Here is an 18,092-nt window from a genome sequence, read left to right as displayed (position 1 = left end):
ACGGTCACCTCCAGGTTCTTCTTCATCCTCTCCAAATGAGCACTGGTGTCCTGCTCCTTCTTCAGCTCTTCTGCCATCATGGCAGCCTTAAATATCAACAGTTGTTCTGGTTCATCAGACCTGCTGCTGTTTTTGTGCCTCGTTTCTTTTGTACAGACGAGTTTACTCACGTCGGTGATTGCCTTCTTTGCTTTGTCCTCAGCATTTCTTGCTTCCTGGACGGCATCTTCCACCTCGCCTTGAATCTGAACCAGGTCACCCTCCAGCTTCTTCTTGGTGTTGATGAGGCTGGTGTTCTGTTAGAAGCTGGGTGTTAGTTGGGCCTTCTGTCCTGAACTCTAGAGCTGTAGTGAGTTTTGCGGTGGTCACCTGAGAGTGCAGGAGTCCCACACGCTCGCTGGCATCAACAAGCTCCTGCTCAGCCACTTTGCGGCTCCTCTCAGTCTGCTCCAGAGCAGCTCTCAGCTCCTCGATCTCAGCCATCATCAGGTTGTTCCTGCGCTCCACCATTGCAACCTGCTCTCTCATGTCGTCTTGGCCTCTGATGGCATCATCAAGATGGAGCTGGGTGTCCTGAAATGAAGAAATAATCAGACGTTTCATGTTGGATTCCCAGAAAGCTGCAGGAGAAATCCTGTCAGTGCCGTACCTTGAGGTGTCCCTGCACATTTCTCAGCTGTTTCTGGGCTTCAGCGGCCTGCCGGTTGGCGTGGCTGAGTTGGATTTCCATCTCGTTGAGGTCTCCTTCCATCTTCTTCTTGATTCTCAAGGCGTCGTTCCTGCTCCTGACCTCAGAATCCAGAGAGCTCTGCATGGACTCGATCACCCTCTGGCTGTTCCTCTTGATCTGCTCGATCTCCTCGTCCTTCTCTGCAAGTTTCCTGTCGATTTCACTCTTGACTTGGGTGAGTTCAAGCTGAACGCGGAGAATCTTGGACTCCTCGTGCTCCAGCGTAGCCTGTCAAAGAAGCGTGAGACTTTCACCGACAATATCAAAGTGCAACTCCATTTTAGATCGACTGCTGCAGATCTGCTGTCACTGAGAGTATAATGGGTAAATGGAGTTCAGCTTTACCTCTGCCTCCTCCAGAGCAGTCTGGATCTCTGACTTCTCACTTTCCACAGTCTTCTTCCCCTTTTCCAGCTCATGGATTGTCTTACCAGTCTCACCAAGTTGTTCACTCAGGTCTGAGATTTCCTCTGTTGAAGCAAACATCAATCCATGAATGACAAACATGTTAAACATTGGCATGTTTTAGAAGATAGTCTTTGAGTATCATTAGATGGCTTACGTTGCAGGTTTTTGTTTTCCCTTTTCAGTGTTTCCAGTTGGTCCAAGGCTTCTTCATACGAGTTCTTCATTTTGAACAGCTCAGTGCTCAGTGAGCGAGCCTCCTTCTGAGCTCCTTCCAGCTCTGCCTGGCTCTCCTCGTACTTCTGCTTCCATTCTGCAAGAACCTTAAAGCACAAAAGCCGATTTAGCAGTTTGAAGCAACAATTGGGGGTGAAGGGTCACTGCCAAGTTGTACCTTATCAAAGTTTCTCTGCTTCTTGTCCAGACTGGCAGCCAGAGCATTAGCTCTCTCCACGTCGATCATCAGATCCTCCACTTCCGCCTGCAGCCTCTGTTTAGTCTTTTCTAGAGAGGCGCATTTTGCGTTCACGGCCTCGATGGACTCCTCTGCATCCTGAAGACGCTGAGCCAGCTTTTTCCTGTGAAAAATATCCATATTTTATTATAGTTAAAGTACCTTGAAGTGATCAGAAGCAGACAAAAGTAGACTGACTTTGCCTCCTCCAGCTCCTCAGTGCGCTGAATAGCGTCGGTCTCATATTTGGTTCTCCATTGAGCCACCTCACTGTTAGCCTTGGACATGGCGCGCTGCAGCTCAGCTTTAGCCTCCTGCTCCTCCTCATACTGCTCTCTGAGCAGATCACAGTCATGACGAGCTGACTGGACAGCGTGAGCCAGAGCGTTCTTGGCCTACAACCCAAACAAGAAGGACAGTTTAACCCTGATGGTCCTCTGAGCCTTTGTTTTCCTTTTTGTGGTGCTGTTTCCATGGACTTTTACCTTCACTTCCTCCTCGATGTGTCTCTTCAACTCTTCAATCTGCTGAGTGAAAGCCTGCTTGCCTCTGGTCAGCTGAGACACGAGTGCCTCCTTCTCCTCCAGCTGACGACCAAATTCTCCTGTTGGAAAATGTGAATCAAAGCAAAAGCATGTGAGCAGATTTCATGTTATTGTCAGGAGATGCTCACAAACATGATTTATTTGCTGGAATGGTGACTTTAGTTTTTGAAAAGATGTTTTAAACATCATCAGAGGAAAGTGAGGTCGGTACCGTTTTCAGTCTGAAGTCGAGCCTTTTGTGCACTGATGTCATTCAGTTGACGGACATTTTCATCGTTCTTGGATTTGAGCTCACTCAGCTGATCCTCTAAGGTCCTGCACATTTTCTCCAGGTTTGCCTAAAATAAAAAAAAAATGAATGAATAAAACAAAACTGCAGCTGATTTTACCTGCAGGAAAACTCGTTCTCACTTTTGCTTTGGCAATGGCCTCCATGTTGCTGCTGAGGTCATCGATCTCCATCTTGTATTCACTCTTTTCTTTCTCCAGCTTCTGCTTGACTCTCTGCAGGTTGTCGATCTGCTCTCCCAGCTCAGCCACGCTGTCGGCCTGCTTCTTGCGGAGAGCTGCTGCCGTGGCTTCATGCTGCAGCGTGGCCTCTTCGAGATCCCGCCGCAGCTTCTGAAACTCAGTCTCGCGCTTCTTGCTCATCTCGATCTGAGCTGCAGTTGCTCCTCCAGCTTCTTCCAGGCGCTCGCTGATCTCCTCCAGCTCCCTGGAGAGGTCAGACCTCTGCTTCTCCACTTTGGCCCGAGCGGCTCGCTCTGCTTCGATCTCTTCCTCCAGCTCCTCAATGCGAGCCTGAAACGGAAGACTTCAGTGAAAACACGACTCATAGTTCAACCTAAGTGAAAGTATCTAGAGTACCTGAAGCTCCTTTATCTTCTTCTGCAGCTGAATTCCCAGAGACTGCTCGTCCTCAATCTTACTAAGAAGTTGGCTCATCTCAAAGTCCTTCCTGGAGGAGAAGAGATGTTCCAGTTTAGTTTGAGAACTTCTGTTTCTTCTAAACATCAGATATCCTAATTTTCTGACTTCTTAATTTTCTCCTCAGACTGCTGCTTGTCATTCTCCAGATCCATTATGGACTCCTGGGCCAGTTTCAGATCTCCTTCTAGCTTCCTCTTAGCTCGCTCCAGGTCCATGCGGAGCTTCTTCTCCTGCTCCAGTGAACCTTCAAGCTGTTGGGAGAAATCCAAGTCCACACATGGGTTCACAGATTTACTAACACATAGATTACACTCTCAATGTCTAAGACTCACATCATCCACTTGCTGCTCCAGCTTGGTCTTGGCCTTCGTCAGAGTGTTGACTTTGTCTTCCTCTGCCTGCAGGTCATCCAGGGTCTGCTGATGGGCCTCTTGGAGGGCCTTCTTCTCTTTGGTCAGTTTGGCAATGGTCTCATCCTGAGAAGCCATCTCCTCTGTGAGGTTCTTGACCTGTAGAAGTTAACACAGACCGTTGTTTGATGTGGTTTTATTCAAGAAAAATAAAAAAAAGTTTCATCAAAGATGAGATGTAGAACCTTGTTCTCTGTGGCATGTTTCTCCTTTTCCACTTTGGCCAGAGTGAGCTCCAAGTCATCAATGTCCTTTTTTAACTCGGAGCACTCGTCCTCCAGCTTTCTCTTCTTTGCAGTCAGCTCTGCGTTGATCTCCTCCTCATCCTCCAGTCTCTCGGCAGTCTCTTTGAGCTTTGCCTCCAGCTGGATTTTGGCTTTAATGAGCCCCTCACACCTCTCCTCTGCATCGGCCAGATTTTCTCCCTCCTACAGTTTAAAGCAAATACATTTCTTTAACAATTTATTGACAGTATGGATAATAAATACTGGTGCATTGTTCAGACAAACTCACAGACTGCACTTGTAACAGCAGGTCATTCTTCTCCTGGAGCAGAGAAACCATCTTCTCCTCCAGCTCTTTCTTTTTAGCCAGAGCTTTGGTTAGATCTTCTTTGGTCTTTTCAAATGTTTCTTTCATCTGAGCCATCTCCTTCTCGGTCTCTGCACTCTTCAGCAGAGGCTTGATCTTGAAATACAGTTTCATCCATGGCCAAGTTTTGACATTCATGAATGCTCGAATGTTGTACTGGATGGAGTAAATCGCATCCCTGATGGAAAAAAGGAAACAGAGTTTCAGAGCCTCAAGGTCATTGTAATTTAGACCACATCCGCACAGAAATGGATGCATTACCGTCTTTCCATCATCTTGACAAACTCGCGTCTCATGAGAAATCCTCTGCAGAGAGCTTGAGTCATTGTGACCAGCTCTGCCAGTTTCTCGTCTCTCATCTCCTCCAGAGTTCCAAGCAAACCAGCTTTGAAGAACACCTGAAGATCAATATAAACAAGGGCTTTACCTCTGTGGAGATTAGAGTTTCCGAATTAACATCATGAAAATACCTTAGTGTGTCCGAATTTGTACTGAGTGTGATCAACTTCAATGGAGCCCAAGAGTTTCTCTGAGGCCTTCTTGTTGTCGATAAATTGCCCCTCAGGGATGACGCTGGCATTCAATACTTTGTATCTAAAGGGGCAGATTGAATTCATTCAGTTGATCTTATTCAGCAGTTCAAGTAATTCCCTGAATGAAACAGTCTTGATACCTCTGCTTGAAGTCACCATAGAGGATTCTGCTGGGGAAGCCTTTCCTGCAGATCCTGATGCCCTCCAGCACGCCGTTACACCTCAGCTGGTGAATGACCAGGAAGTTCTCCATGAGACCTTCAAGACAAACTCCCATCATTCTTACAGCAGTTTCTCTTTGCATGAAATCAGAAAGTTACATTATGATTCAAACCTGGAGTCTTTGATTCATTTGGAATCAAACAGCGCACAAAATGTGGATGAGTGCTCCTCAGGTTCGTCATCAGCTTGCCCAGATTCTCCTGAAGAAGTGAATAAATGAGTTAATGAAGCATTTAGTTCATCACAAACATGTTGAAAACTTCCCTCAGAGCTTACCCTGAACAATGCAGACACTGTCTGGAATGAGCCACCCTTCTTCTTTCCAGCTTTCTTTCCACCTCCACTCTCAGCTGTGGGCGACAAAACAACACATTTCACACACACAAGCTCATCAAACTGAAAACTAGAAAGAAAAACCAAAGCACAGACCATCAACAGAGGCATGTGTGGCATAAAGGTGAGCCAGGAGTTTGGTGGAAGCCTTCTGGTAGAGCTGGACCACAGAGTCGTTCAGAGGGTCCTTGTTCTTGTCCAGCCAGCCCGTGACATTATAGTCCACAGTGCCAGCGTAGTGGACCAGAGAGAAATGGGCCTCAGCTTTGCCTTTGGCGGGTTTGGGTTTCTGGAATGGAGCACTTTTTCCCAGATGCTGGTCGTACAGTTTGCTCTTGAAGGTCGTGTCTGTTGCCTTAGGGAACATACACTCCTCTTCCAGGATGGAGAAGATGCCCATTGGCTGCAGAGATCCAGAGACTTTTAGCAAGAGAAGCTTTGACTTCTTGTACTTTTTATTGGATGTTGGGTCTTTACCTTCTCAATAAGCTCAATGCAAGCAGCCAAGTCCATGCCAAAGTCAATGAACTCCCATTCAATTCCCTCTTTCTTATACTCTTCTTGCTCCAGGACGAACATGTGATGGTTGAAGAACTGTTGCAGTTTTTCGTTGGTGAAGTTGATGCACAGCTGCTCCAAGCTGTTGTACTGGAAGGAAACACATGAATATTTGACTATTTATGGCTTTGAAAAGATTTGAAAGCAACCAAACGGAAGATAATACTTGTTTTTGTTGACCTTTATACAGACACATGACAGTAATGGATGAGCAAACTCACATCAAAGATTTCAAAGCCAGCAATGTCCAAGACGCCAATGAAGAAGCTTCTGGGCTGCTTGGTATCCAGCATCTCATTGATTCTGACCACCATCCACAAGAACATTTTCTCATAGACAGACTTGCAGAGAGCCGACACAGCGTTGTTGACCTTCAAGGAAGTATTCAAAAATGAAGGATTGAAGGTGATGCTCAAAACAGTCTCAAAATACACAGAAGATGAGATTGCAGGAGAACATTTCACCTGTGGGACGGTCTGACCCTTCGTCACAAACTCATTTCCCACTTTGACTCTCGGGTAGCACAGAGCCTTCAGCAGGTCGGCTGAGTTCAGGCCCATCAGGTATGCGATTTTATCTGCAACTGAAAGAGAACAGAAGAAAAGTTCAGTTTCAAAGCTCCTGCTTAAGACTTCAGTTTGATGGAAACTTGTCAGAAAATACCTTCAGTGCCATCAGGCTCAGCCTGCTCCTCACGCTGCTTCTGCTTGAACTTCATGCTCCCATGATGCATCACAGCTCCAGTCAGCTTGTAAATGCTCATCTTCTCCTCTGCAGTGAATCCCAGGATGTCGATGGCAGTCTGTGTGTGATCAGGAAGAATAAATCTACAGTTTTTGTTGAGTCTACAGACTGTGCTCATAACGATGTCCTTACATCAGTCGCAATGAATTCTTCAACGTCATTGATACTTTTGACTGTGATTTCTCCCTGGCTGATCATGGGATAGTCGTACGGGTTGGTGGTGATGAGGAGAGCCTCTGAATAAAAAATAAAATGTGAATACATATTTTTAAATAAATCCTGTTTTGATGCATTATTGGTTACTGACAAACGAAGTCCTAAATCTCCCACCTATTAGCTCAGGTTTGTGTCCCGTTTGGAGCTGATAGAAGATGTGGTAGCTCCTCTCAGCAGACAGCTGGAATGTCACTCGAGATTTCTCTAGCAGATCTATATGGATTCAATTTGAGGCACTTAAGGTAAAAAAGAATGATTTCTGTTTATGCACAACTAAGGAAATGTCTGAAAAAAACTCTTACACGTTTCAATATCTGCAGAAGCGAGCTTTCCAGTCGACCCAAAGTGAATTCTGATAAATTTACCCTGAGAAGAAGAAGCAGGAGAAACGTGTAAATGAAACTGATCTGTTTGTGCTTTTTAGAAAATATTTAAGCAATTGAAAAGTTGAAAAAGTGACTCACAAATCGTGAGGAATTGTCATTTCTCACAGTCTTGGCGTTGCCGTAAGCTTCCAGCAGTGGATTTGCTGCAATGATTTGATCTTCCAGTGTCCCCTGCAGGAGAAATTATTTCATCAAGCACTGTTTTATATGTGTTTTTATTTATTTGTTGCTTTTATTGAACTTAACTTACCTGCATTTTGCCAGGAACAGGCTCAGCTTTCTTGCTTCCACCAACTGCTGCGATTGTCGCAAAGTACTGGATGACACGTTTGGTGTTGACAGTTTTTCCTGCTCCAGATTCTCCGCTGGGTTTCAGAGAGTGTTTAGATTAAAAATAGAATTATTAAATAACGTTTTTAGAAACAAGATGTTTGTCTCTTACGTAATCAGGATGGACTGGTTTTCTCTGTCTGTGAGAAAAACAATAAGCACATTCATTATGTTTTGATCTTGAAGTTTGGCTGCAGTGTTTCCAACAGTTTAAAAACAGTTGTTACCTTGCAGCATGAACTGATAGGCATTATCAGAGATGGAGAAGATGTGGGGCGGAGCCTCAATCCTCTTCTTTCCTCTGTATGCTGCCACTACAGATGAATCATACACTGGCAGCCACTTGTAGGGGTTCACAGTGACGCAGAACAGCCCTGAGTAGGTCTGTAGAGTCAGAAAGAATCAGCAGATTTTTCAGCACTTCTCTCGACTTTAAGGCTCTGGTGTGAAGATCAGAAGCAAACCCACATAGATCATCCATGCTGCATAACGCTCTTTGAGGTTATACAGCACAGTAGGCTCGTTGAGGTGGGTCATCATGGCCATGTCCTCAATCTTGTCAAACTTTGGGGGGTTCATGGGGAAGATTTCATCTTCCTTCACCGTGAGAGTCTAACACAGAAAGTATCTTCTTTAAAACTTTGTTCATGCAAACAGAAAATGCTTCATCTTGACTAAAAACAAAGAGTATTTACTTTTTATTTTTGGTGGTTATTAAAGAAAACTTTAAATTAAGCAATAAAAAAATTAGTTTTACAATAAACATCAAATGCTTGCAACTGTAGGAAATGAATGTTCACAGCAGTAAAAACTAAAGTGCCATAAACACTGAGCTCTCACCTTCCCACACAGCGTCTCCACTGTGGCTTTGCCACCTTCCCTCTTGATCAGTTTTCCCTTGAGGTACATCTCGGCGGGTTCAGTCACATAATATGCAGTTTTGGCATCAAACGGGGTGTTTTGAGCCTCAATTCTCTCCTTTTCCGGCTTGCGGAGGTAAATGGCCGCCGCGCCAAAACACTCCATTTCCGCGTCCCCACTCATGATGACTCTTTACTGGGAAAATAAGTGGAAAAAACATGTGTAAAGCAAAATAATCTGGTAATCAAGCAATGAAAAGGATCTAGAGTGTCTAATAAGGATACTTCTTACCTAAAGTTAACCCCTAAACGCCTGAATTTATTTTCAGGTACCAGTGTAAAAAAAATGCTTTTAAGTATGCACTAAATTTTGGTAATTTTGAAGCCAAATTTATTTGTCGCATATTTGTGACATAAGGCATAAAAGTATTAACATTTTAAGGATGGAAAATGTTTTTTTTTTATAATGCCAACATGTTAATTATTATAAACGACTGTTAAAGTGTGAGTTCAGTGGTAAGGATCATTAAAGATCCTACCTGATATCAAGTTTATGACTTAAACAAGAAAATTTAAAAAAGCAAATGTGTTTCGATGAAAATTACCTCCTCCCCTCTGTCCAGAAAAAAAGCCTTTGATGGTCTTGTGAGGGTTCTGAAACAACAAATCTGCTTAGATTACAAGTTCAATGATAATTTTGTAATTTAGAGTTCACTGAAACCCTGACATGAAGACAACAGGCCCGCTGGCGATGGCATTGTCCCCGAGGCTCTTGGCCATCCCTTGCTATTAAAAGACTGTAAGTCACTCACCTTGTCTGGTTGCCTGACAGTCCTTGTGGGTGTTCTGCCCTCCTTCTTATATAGTGAGATCAGTGTTCCCCCCCACACAAATGACCTCCTTTATTTGGTCACATAGTTTTACCCTCTTTGCTTGAGTATTTTTGCCACCCATCTGATCTCCGGCGTCTTTTGTCACGTTGACTTCAAGCCATGCTTACTTTCCTTTTCAAATATCAAGTCTCCTCAGAAGTAAATGTTAAATAATGTCAAATTTGATCATACTTGAAAGGAGAATTTATTTTTTTACTATTATTAGGGGATTAACTGATGCTAATTAAATCAGGCAAACTAAAAATAGTGTGTTTGTTTTTTTTAAACAGCATATACTCACTCATTTGTACACTGTGTAAACAATATCCCAACAGTTGTGCCGCTTGTTGCATTTCAGACATTGTTTTGCTTTCTACAATGGGCTGCTCGGGGCGTCAAGGCGCTGCAGAGGACCTTTGTCAGGCGTGGAGGAGCTCTCATGTGTCACTGGCATTCTGTCGCAGCAGCTTGCAATTCTTTCCTGTGACAAAGGAGCTGAATTAGGCCTGACAGTTGCTAACCTAAGAACATGTGAAAATGAGGATAGCTCGCGATGGAAAACACCCACGAGGGTGCAGGTTTTGTGGAATTCCACAGTTAATTAGATTACTTCTGCAGGGGTAAAGAGCAATAAGGAAGGAGAGCAATAATATTATTTATAGCGTTTTAACTTAATCTGTCCTGCAGTGTAATTTGCAATGAAGATGTCTTAGAATTATCACCAAGCATTCAGGTTTCTTTCAATCTGCTCCTAAAATATCTAATAATATGAATCACTTTTCAACCTTTTGGGAAAAACCTTATTATATGTGAAACAGCCTAAAAACTATGAGTATAATGTTATAATACCACACATCAATCTAAAAATGACTCACACCTCCTTAATGACATTCAAGGCTGCTTAACTGCTTAATTATCTCATTATACGGTGAGGTAAATGACTTGTCTGCAGGCCTTTGGTGATATTACCTCTTAACCTTCACTATGAGCATTCATATAAACACAAACACTTTATGGAAAACTGTGATTTCATGCTAAAGTTTATTATGTGTTTTCATCTCAAACAGGAAACTGAACAGAAATGTTTTTTGGCTACTAGATAATCCGCAGTTTGATGCCCCAAACCTTCCATGTGCAAAAATATCCTCATTTACGACCCTAAAACCTATTGGACACCAGTTTATTGGACACCCGTTTCCTCACAGATGTGCAACAGTTGGGGGGAAAAAAACAAAAAGAAATTTGCAGCATTTTAATATGAAATACACATCTCTAATATAGACAATCAGTTTAGGTCAGATGTCTGCAACCTTTAATTTTTTACTGACCAAAACCAAGTAAGAGCAACAAAGTCATTGTTTAGAAAAATACACCGTTTTTGTGGCCATTTTTATATAAAGTATGTTTTTAAATAATTCTAATAATTGAATTAATGTAATTTTCTTTGTACAACCTTTTCAACATATTTTACTTTTAACAACCGCACATAAGTTCCCTTTAAAATAAAATTAACTGTGTCATATAAGCAAGAAAGTCTAATGAAAATGTTATTTTTCATTTTTAGAACGATTTATCCTTTTCCTTCTTTTTACTATTAAATACAAAACAGGACAACATTGATGTATAATCAAATTTTGTAAATAAATCTATATTTGCTATATTCTCATTCTAATAAAAACTACTCTTACCATTATTTTTCTGTTATCTGACATGTTGAAATTTAAAATATAAATAACAAAACTTGATTAAGTAAAATAAAATGACTATAAACGTTTTATTTACTTAAATTGTTAGCATTTTTTTTTCAAAGCCAAAGAACTTCAATGCAGTGATGAAGGAGCCACATGTGACTCTGCAGCCTCAGGTTGCACATCTGTGGTTTAGGTGTCGGTGGAATTTTTCTGACTCACAGATTATAAAATGTTTTATATATTACGAGCCCTTTTGTCTAACTCAAAATCTTGTTTGTAACCCAAATAATGAACATGAATGCAGTCAAATACAGAACTGAGTATCAATGCCAAATTCGATTCTGTTCCACAACTTTACAACTTGAGTCGATGTCTGATGTAACACCTCACAAATAAATGTTGATTTATTTGTCAAAAATGCATTCTAAAGCGCATTTTAAATATTTGACAAAAAATGCTTTTTTACAACTAGAAATTTGAAATGAGCCAAAGTAAAACTTTAAATGACTAAACAACAAACTGTGTTGTAGGAGTTTATAACACAAACTAAATTAAAATTGTCATTTATTTGAGAATTTAGTTCAGTTATTTGTTTATATCCAGCCCTTCGCAAATGCATCTTTTTTTTTTTTTTTGCTTTCAAAACTTTAAGTTGAAACCTGTTGTGAAAGTAACAATTATAAGAAACTGCTGTAGATTTCTCCTAAAATTGTTTCCAGCTTTACTTTCTAACTAATCGAGTTGTTTTTAATAGTTGAAATGTTATTTTTTGTGTTCCAGGAACGAATAAGAGGGTTGTATTGTGTTTCACAGACTAGTCTAGCAGTTGTAGGTCCTGCATTTGCTTAAATCTAATTATTAAAGAATAGCAATAAAAATAATAATAAAATGGGATGACTAAAATGACATTTTTTTAAATATTTGTTTGTGATGCATCTTTAAAGATACATTCTGATGAAAAATTGTGCTTTTTATGTTTTTTTAGCATCTTCTTGTGACCTTTTTCTGATGATTGACATATATAAAGACAATTAAGACAAAATTTGAATTTCTGAGTTTTTCAAAAATATAAACATAAAAAATTATGTCTGAAAAAGAGCTTTTTTGTGACGCTGGGCTGGCCACAAGCTCCCTGCTCTGAGCTCTAAGTATTGCGAAGGGTTAGGGGGGCGGGGTTGCTCTGCACCACAACTCATAGGTGAATTTGTGATAAACTTCTGCCACTTTGCAGAAACTATGGCTATGTCTGGATTCCCACCCTTATCCATAACTACTAAAAAACTATATAGTGCGGGACCATCTAGTGCCTTGGATTTTAAAAGCAATTTAGACACTACGCTCACTACTTTTTTTTTCTAAATGGCGTTACCGATTTTAAAAAGTGGAAATCAAATCAATAATTACATTTTAGAATGTCTATTTATTAATCCACTGAGTTCTGATGATGAAAATGTGGATAGTTTGTTAAAAAATTACATTTAAACAAATCTATTTTTTTTTAAAAATGTTCAAACATTGCATTGTGGTCCATATTCACTATTGTAGTGAGCATTGATGCACACTGGTTTTTCACAAAGATTTCTGGGAAAATTTGTAGAGCACTTGATTTTGGAATCATATATTTGGAAAGCTCTACAAAATAGTGAACGAATTCAGACGTAGCCTACATCTTGAAAACGACTCCGGTGTTTTGCCTTAGCCTAAAACCAGCATAGTCATAATTAAAGGACCACTGGGAAAAATTTACAATAGATCAAAAGATGATCAGAGTGGTTGCTAAATGTACATTTTTCTTATACTTTATTATAATAAATACACTGATAATTGACATGTGAACATACAGTATGTAATATATATACCAGTTTATTACTGATAAAGTTCATAAGGGTCTACTGGAACTGATCCCTGGTCAATTTAGGTAAAGCTAAAAACCACTCAGGAGAGGTTATCAGTCAGCATAAGGTCTCAAAATCAACTTTAGATTCTAATGGCAATAATTGCACACATTAAGCTTCATCAAGACATACAGTGGATGTTTAAAGTTTAAATGGAATAAAGCCACAAAGAAAACAACCATAAAACCTGGAAAAATATTTCAGAGGAAGAAACCACGATCTTATTGCTTGAAGTGTGACAGCATTCCATCCAAAAATATTGATGTTTTTTAAAGAGGATCAAAGGTGATACTAAAGGAGACGCAGGAACCAGCTAACAAAAAAACAAAAAACAAAGAAAGACCTTAAAGCTCAACCTCATTTCTGCAAATATCTTAAAACCTAATGTGTCTTTTGTTTCCCACAAAAAAATGATTCATGCAGAGGCAACCCAGACAGACATAACATAAAGACATGGTTAAAGTCCCACTCTGATCTTTTTCCTTCTTTTGCTGGACTTGTACGCAACATTTGATACTGTGGACCACAAGCTCTTACTGTCCAGGTTGAAAGGTTTGGTTGGAATTTGTGGTACTGCACTTCACTGGCTTTCATCCTATTTGCCTGACAGGACCCTGTGTGAGAGCATGTCCGCATCCTATTCTTCAACTGTTGTTTGGGGTTCCACAGGGCTCTATTTTAGGACCTCTTTTACTCTCTCTGTACCTCGTTCCTTTAGGCTCCCTCCTGAGTTTCCTTTTATTGTTACTGACGATAGTCAGATTTATTTATCAATAAAGAAAGGTTGCTCCATTACACCCCTATTGTCTTGATTACAAGACGTCAAAGACTGGATTTCAGAGTGGTGGGTGGGACTGTTGGCGCAGAGTAAGCCTTCCTTTATTTCCCATCATCCCTTTATCAACACTCTCTCCATCTAGCTTGCAGCTTATTACATTCCCAACCTAGAAGTGCAACAAAAATGGTAAGCAATATTGTAGCTATCCAGTTGTATAGTTTTGGTCCAGATACCAGATGGGATGAAGAAAACAAAGATGTTCATGGATCTATTTGTCTGGAAGTGGATGCATCAGATTTGAACAGAGTGGGGAGCTTGTGGCTCGCCAATTATAGTTTGTACAACTACAAACTTTGTCATACCGCAATTTTGTCATCTTATCCTGATTCACAATGATTTGAAATAAAAAAAATACTCAGAAGTGCAATTTTAATCTTAATTTTCTTTCTATATGTCCTTCATCATCAGAAAAATGCAACAAGAACATGTGAAAAACACCAAAAACACAATTTTCATTGGAGTGCATCTTTAATAACATCGTGATAAGTGTTTAATACCATATTTTTTATAAAATGTTTCCACAAAATGTGTCCTGTAGTGCTGCATAAGTCATAAGGGCGACAGTGGCTCAGGTGGTAGAGCGGGTTGGTCAATGATCGAAGGATAGGCGGTTCGATTCCGGCTCCCGCCAGCCAAGTGTCCAAGGCACTTAACCCTACTTGCCTCCAGTGTGGCTCCACTGGCGTGTGAATGCGTATGAATGTTCCAGTGATGGTCAGAGGGGCCGCAGTGTGGCTCCACTGGTGTGTGAATGCGTATGAATGTTCCGGTGATGGTCAGAGGGGCCGTAGGCGCGTACTGGCAGCCACGCCTCTGTCAGCCTGCCCCAGGGCAGCTGTGGCTACAGTAGTAGCTTACCGTCACCAAGTATGAATGAGGTGTGAATGAATAATGGATACACAATGTAAGCGCTTTGAGCGTCTGGAAAAGCGCAGATAAATCCAATCCATTATTATTATTATTACTTTGTTGATATTTAATTTTATACCAAATAAATCCAAACACACACTTTAGCTACAAGGTAATTCATCAGTACCAAAAAATAGAAAAACATTGAGAGATGTTTCTGAATTTCAATCAGCCGAATGGTCAAACATCTCGGCTATTTTCTCACAATCCAAAAGTTTCACGGACATTTCTGCTCTGACTGAATCCAGGCCAGGTATCTGTGGATTACATTTCTTTGTTATGAAACTTTATTCCTCTGGCGCAGGTGAGAATCCAAATATAAACTAGATATAAAGTTGCATTACCTGCGAGGGAAAAGGCAAAATTAGGAAAACAAAACGTCAAAAACGCCATGACAAAAACAAATGTGTGGGAAAAGCAAATTAGCTTAACCTTATATTTCTCCAGAAATGTCTTTCGAGTCGCAATGGCAGATCCTAGGTAACTTTGAAGAAAGCCTGCACAATGATTTATCTCTTAAACCACAGGTGTCGAACTCCAACCCTGGACGGCCGGTGTCCTACATGTTTTCCAACCAAGTTGCCATAGAAGCTTCTTATTGGCTAAACACACCTGATCCAGGTAATCAGCTGCAGATAAGGCAGGGTTTCTGGAAAACCAGCAGGACATCGGCCCTCGAGGACTTGAGTTTGACACACCTGTCTTAAATCATTGTTTGAAAAATGCGTGGTGGATGAAAATAAGTAAACTAAACCTGAAGCAAAAATGTTTTGCATGATCCGTTTGTAACGATTAACAACCTTTGGTACTTGGCAGATGCTAAGAAACCTAGGCTGGTGGTTTCCAAGTTACAATGACCAATGATTTTGAACTTAGTACATACTATACCATGGGCAGCACATTTAGGCCAAGCTAAAACATATTATCGTATATAATCACATTTTTTATTGGCCGGGCCTATATAAAGATGTGGCAGACTATTGTAAAACGTGTCATGAATGTCAGATAGTATCTCCAAGAAAGGGCCTGCTTGCAAACATTGCAAACATTTCCATTCATGGATATACCTTACGACTGAATTGCCATGGATATCATTGGTCCCTTACCAAAAAGCAGTAGTGGACACAAATATGCACTGGTTCTATGCGATTATGCAACAAGATATCCTGATGTCTACCCATTGTGATCTTTTCATGTTAAACACATTGTTCGATTATTAGTGGACCTGTTTTCCAGAGTTAGTATACCCAAAGAAATCTTAACAGATCAGGGAAATAATTTCATGTCATATCTGATGAAGGCACTTTATTCTCAACTCGGTGAAAAGGCATTAGAACTAGCCCATGTCATTCTGAAACTGATGGCCTTGTAGAAAGATTCAATGGTAAAGCAAATGTTAAGGAAATTTGTTCTTACAATGGGGAAAGACTGGGATAAATGGTTACCTTTTCTCCATTTGAATTGCCTTACGGCAGACCAGTTCGAGGTCCATTGGACATGCTAAAGGAGAACTGGGTGGCTGGTTAGACAGGATCAGCAACCACTGTGATCTCCTACATTCTCCAAATGAGAGACAAGCTGGAAACTTTCCAGGAAGAAGCTAAAGCAAATCTTCAGGAAACTCAGCATAAACAGAAGGTATGGTACGACATGCTCTTGAGAGAGGACTGAAGATTGGACAGAAAGTCTTGGTGTTGTAGCCAACTGGACCAAGTAAACTGCTTGCCAAATGGCAAGGTCCTTACTCAGTAACGAGAAAAGTGGGCCCAGTGAGATACTGTGTACTGATAAACATAAAACCAAGCAAGTGTACCATGTGAACCTTCTGAAGCCTCATAATGAAAAGCATGTGTTGATGATCAAAGATGTGCAAGTTGATGAAACTGAGACCCCTCCAGCACATCTGACACCAGACCAATGGCATCAATTGGGCGAGCTGAAAACATCTTTCACATAATTATTCTCAGAAAATCCTGGTCGAACGGATCTGATAACACAGGATTGTTTTAAAAGACTCAAACCCTGTTCGTCTGAGGGAACCGCTGATAAAGGAAGTGAAGAGGATGTTGGAAATGGGAGTGATTGAACCATCAACAAGTGAGTGGTCAAAGCCCATAGCACTTGTTTCAAAGAAGAACTCAACTCGACCTCGATTTTGTTCTGACAAGAGGAAGTTGAATAGTATTTCTTGTTTTGACTCATATCCCATGCCACGCATTGATGAGCTGTTGGAACAATTAGGAACAGCAAAGTTACACAACACAACCTTAGATTTGTGTAAAGGTTACTGGCAGGTTCTGCTTCATCCCTCGTGCAAAAAGTACACAGCATTTCAGATCCCAGTATTATGATCCTGCCCCGCCCTCACTTGTCTGATTGCTCATTACGAACATCTGGGTGCTCCTCTATTTAAGACTTCCTCTCCAGACTCGATACCGAATTGTGGTCAATTCTTTCAAGTCTCTCAGTGTTCCTGCCTTGCTGTTTTATTTAGTTTTCAACCCTACTTATGTTCTGGACCTCCGGTCCTGTCTTTGCCCTTTGGTACCTCAGCCTTGGATCCGCCTTGACCTCTGTGTTGCTGACCCTCGCCTTCGTCTACGTCTTGCTGCCTCTGCCTGCTCCTCTGGATATTTCCGCTGCCCTGGTGAGACTGTTCCTCTTCTTTTCTTGTGGATTATTAGACCTCACTTATTTGGAAAAGTGAATTAAGCGTTGAGTTTCCCTCTGCTTCTTTTTCGTAGATTTCCTATATTGACTCTGACTCTCTTCTCAGAAGAACTCACAGACTCCTCCTACTGCTTGGAGGACCTTACTGCACGCCAAATAAACTGCTTAAAAACTCTCATTCCTGGCTCATTGCATTTTTGGGGTCTACCTTCGCCTGCTATCCCTGACACCCAGGGATGGGACTTTTCCAATACACAGTCATGCCATTTGGTCTTCTTGGAGCTCCTGCAACTTTTCAAAGGTTAATGGACATTATTCTGAAACATTGCTCAACTTTTGCGTCTGCTTAACTGGATGATGTGATGATTCCCAGTGAAACATGGGAAGATCATTTGAAACCTGTTCTAACAACGATTCAAGAAGCTGCTCTGATTGTCAATGCAAGCAAATGTGTATAGACACAAGAAGAAATTAAGTATCTTGGGATACTTGGTTGGCCACGGACAAATTAAACCACAAATAGAAAAAATAAAGGCTGTTCAAGAAATTCCAAGACCTAAAACCAACAAGCAAGTGAGAGAATTTCTTGAATTAGTGGGGTGGGATTGGAGATTTATTCCACATTTTTCCACCATTGCATCTCCCCTCTACGAACTTACAAAAAACTCCACTTCAAGAATAACATGGAGTAGTGACTGTGAAGATCCATTTAGATCGTTGAAGTTGAAACTTTCATAAGGTCCTGTGTTGCAGAGCCCTGACTTCATGAAGACGATTGTTGTGCAGGTTGACGCCTCTGGTGTTGGCTTGGGAGCAGTACTAGCCAAGGGGAGCCTGGACAGGAGAAGCCGATCCTGTTTCTGAGTAAGAAGCTGTTTGACAGAGAGAAGAAATACTCCACAATAGAGAAAGAAGCACTGGCTATTAAGTGGACCATTGACTCACTTAGATATTACCTGCTGGAAAGGGG

General features: G+C 41.1%; 1 protein-coding gene and 1 long non-coding RNA gene across 2 annotated transcripts in view; one reads left to right on the top strand and one right to left on the bottom strand.

The window, feature by feature from the left end:
- Positions 1 to 8,966, bottom strand: part of LOC112144692 (myosin heavy chain, fast skeletal muscle) — a gene marked incomplete in the record, with an annotated part of 10,369 nt that extends 1,403 nt beyond the window's left edge. Inside the window, 36 exon segments of the mRNA XM_024269363.2 lie at positions 9 to 86; positions 171 to 296; positions 370 to 573; positions 650 to 958; positions 1,076 to 1,200; positions 1,293 to 1,458; positions 1,530 to 1,713; positions 1,788 to 1,984; positions 2,075 to 2,193; positions 2,346 to 2,472; positions 2,546 to 2,935; positions 3,002 to 3,092; positions 3,170 to 3,315; positions 3,397 to 3,573; positions 3,660 to 3,902; positions 3,988 to 4,243; positions 4,327 to 4,463; positions 4,536 to 4,659; positions 4,739 to 4,856; positions 4,933 to 5,020; positions 5,097 to 5,170; positions 5,250 to 5,556; positions 5,631 to 5,801; positions 5,933 to 6,082; positions 6,176 to 6,294; positions 6,375 to 6,513; positions 6,588 to 6,691; positions 6,786 to 6,884; positions 6,974 to 7,037; positions 7,136 to 7,228; positions 7,308 to 7,422; positions 7,500 to 7,527; positions 7,615 to 7,771; positions 7,856 to 7,999; positions 8,228 to 8,443; positions 8,853 to 8,966. Coding sequence (XP_024125131.1) covers positions 9 to 86; positions 171 to 296; positions 370 to 573; positions 650 to 958; positions 1,076 to 1,200; positions 1,293 to 1,458; positions 1,530 to 1,713; positions 1,788 to 1,984; positions 2,075 to 2,193; positions 2,346 to 2,472; positions 2,546 to 2,935; positions 3,002 to 3,092; positions 3,170 to 3,315; positions 3,397 to 3,573; positions 3,660 to 3,902; positions 3,988 to 4,243; positions 4,327 to 4,463; positions 4,536 to 4,659; positions 4,739 to 4,856; positions 4,933 to 5,020; positions 5,097 to 5,170; positions 5,250 to 5,556; positions 5,631 to 5,801; positions 5,933 to 6,082; positions 6,176 to 6,294; positions 6,375 to 6,513; positions 6,588 to 6,691; positions 6,786 to 6,884; positions 6,974 to 7,037; positions 7,136 to 7,228; positions 7,308 to 7,422; positions 7,500 to 7,527; positions 7,615 to 7,771; positions 7,856 to 7,999; positions 8,228 to 8,431 — 5,373 coding nt within the window.
- LOC118598797 overlaps positions 1 to 17,300 on the top strand; it is a 23,059-nt gene extending 5,759 nt beyond the window's left edge. Inside the window, exons 2-3 of the long non-coding RNA XR_004947952.1 lie at positions 17,006 to 17,099; positions 17,197 to 17,300. This is a non-coding gene — a long non-coding RNA (uncharacterized LOC118598797). The remainder of the gene's footprint in view (positions 1 to 17,005; positions 17,100 to 17,196) is intronic.
- Positions 17,301 to 18,092: the final 792 nt, after the last annotated feature.

The sequence above is a fragment of the Oryzias melastigma genome, linkage group LG5, assembly GCF_002922805.2.
Source record: "Oryzias melastigma strain HK-1 linkage group LG5, ASM292280v2, whole genome shotgun sequence".
Classification (NCBI taxonomy): domain Eukaryota; kingdom Metazoa; phylum Chordata; class Actinopteri; order Beloniformes; family Adrianichthyidae; genus Oryzias; species Oryzias melastigma.
This window is presented reverse-complemented; position numbering and strand designations above follow the sequence as displayed.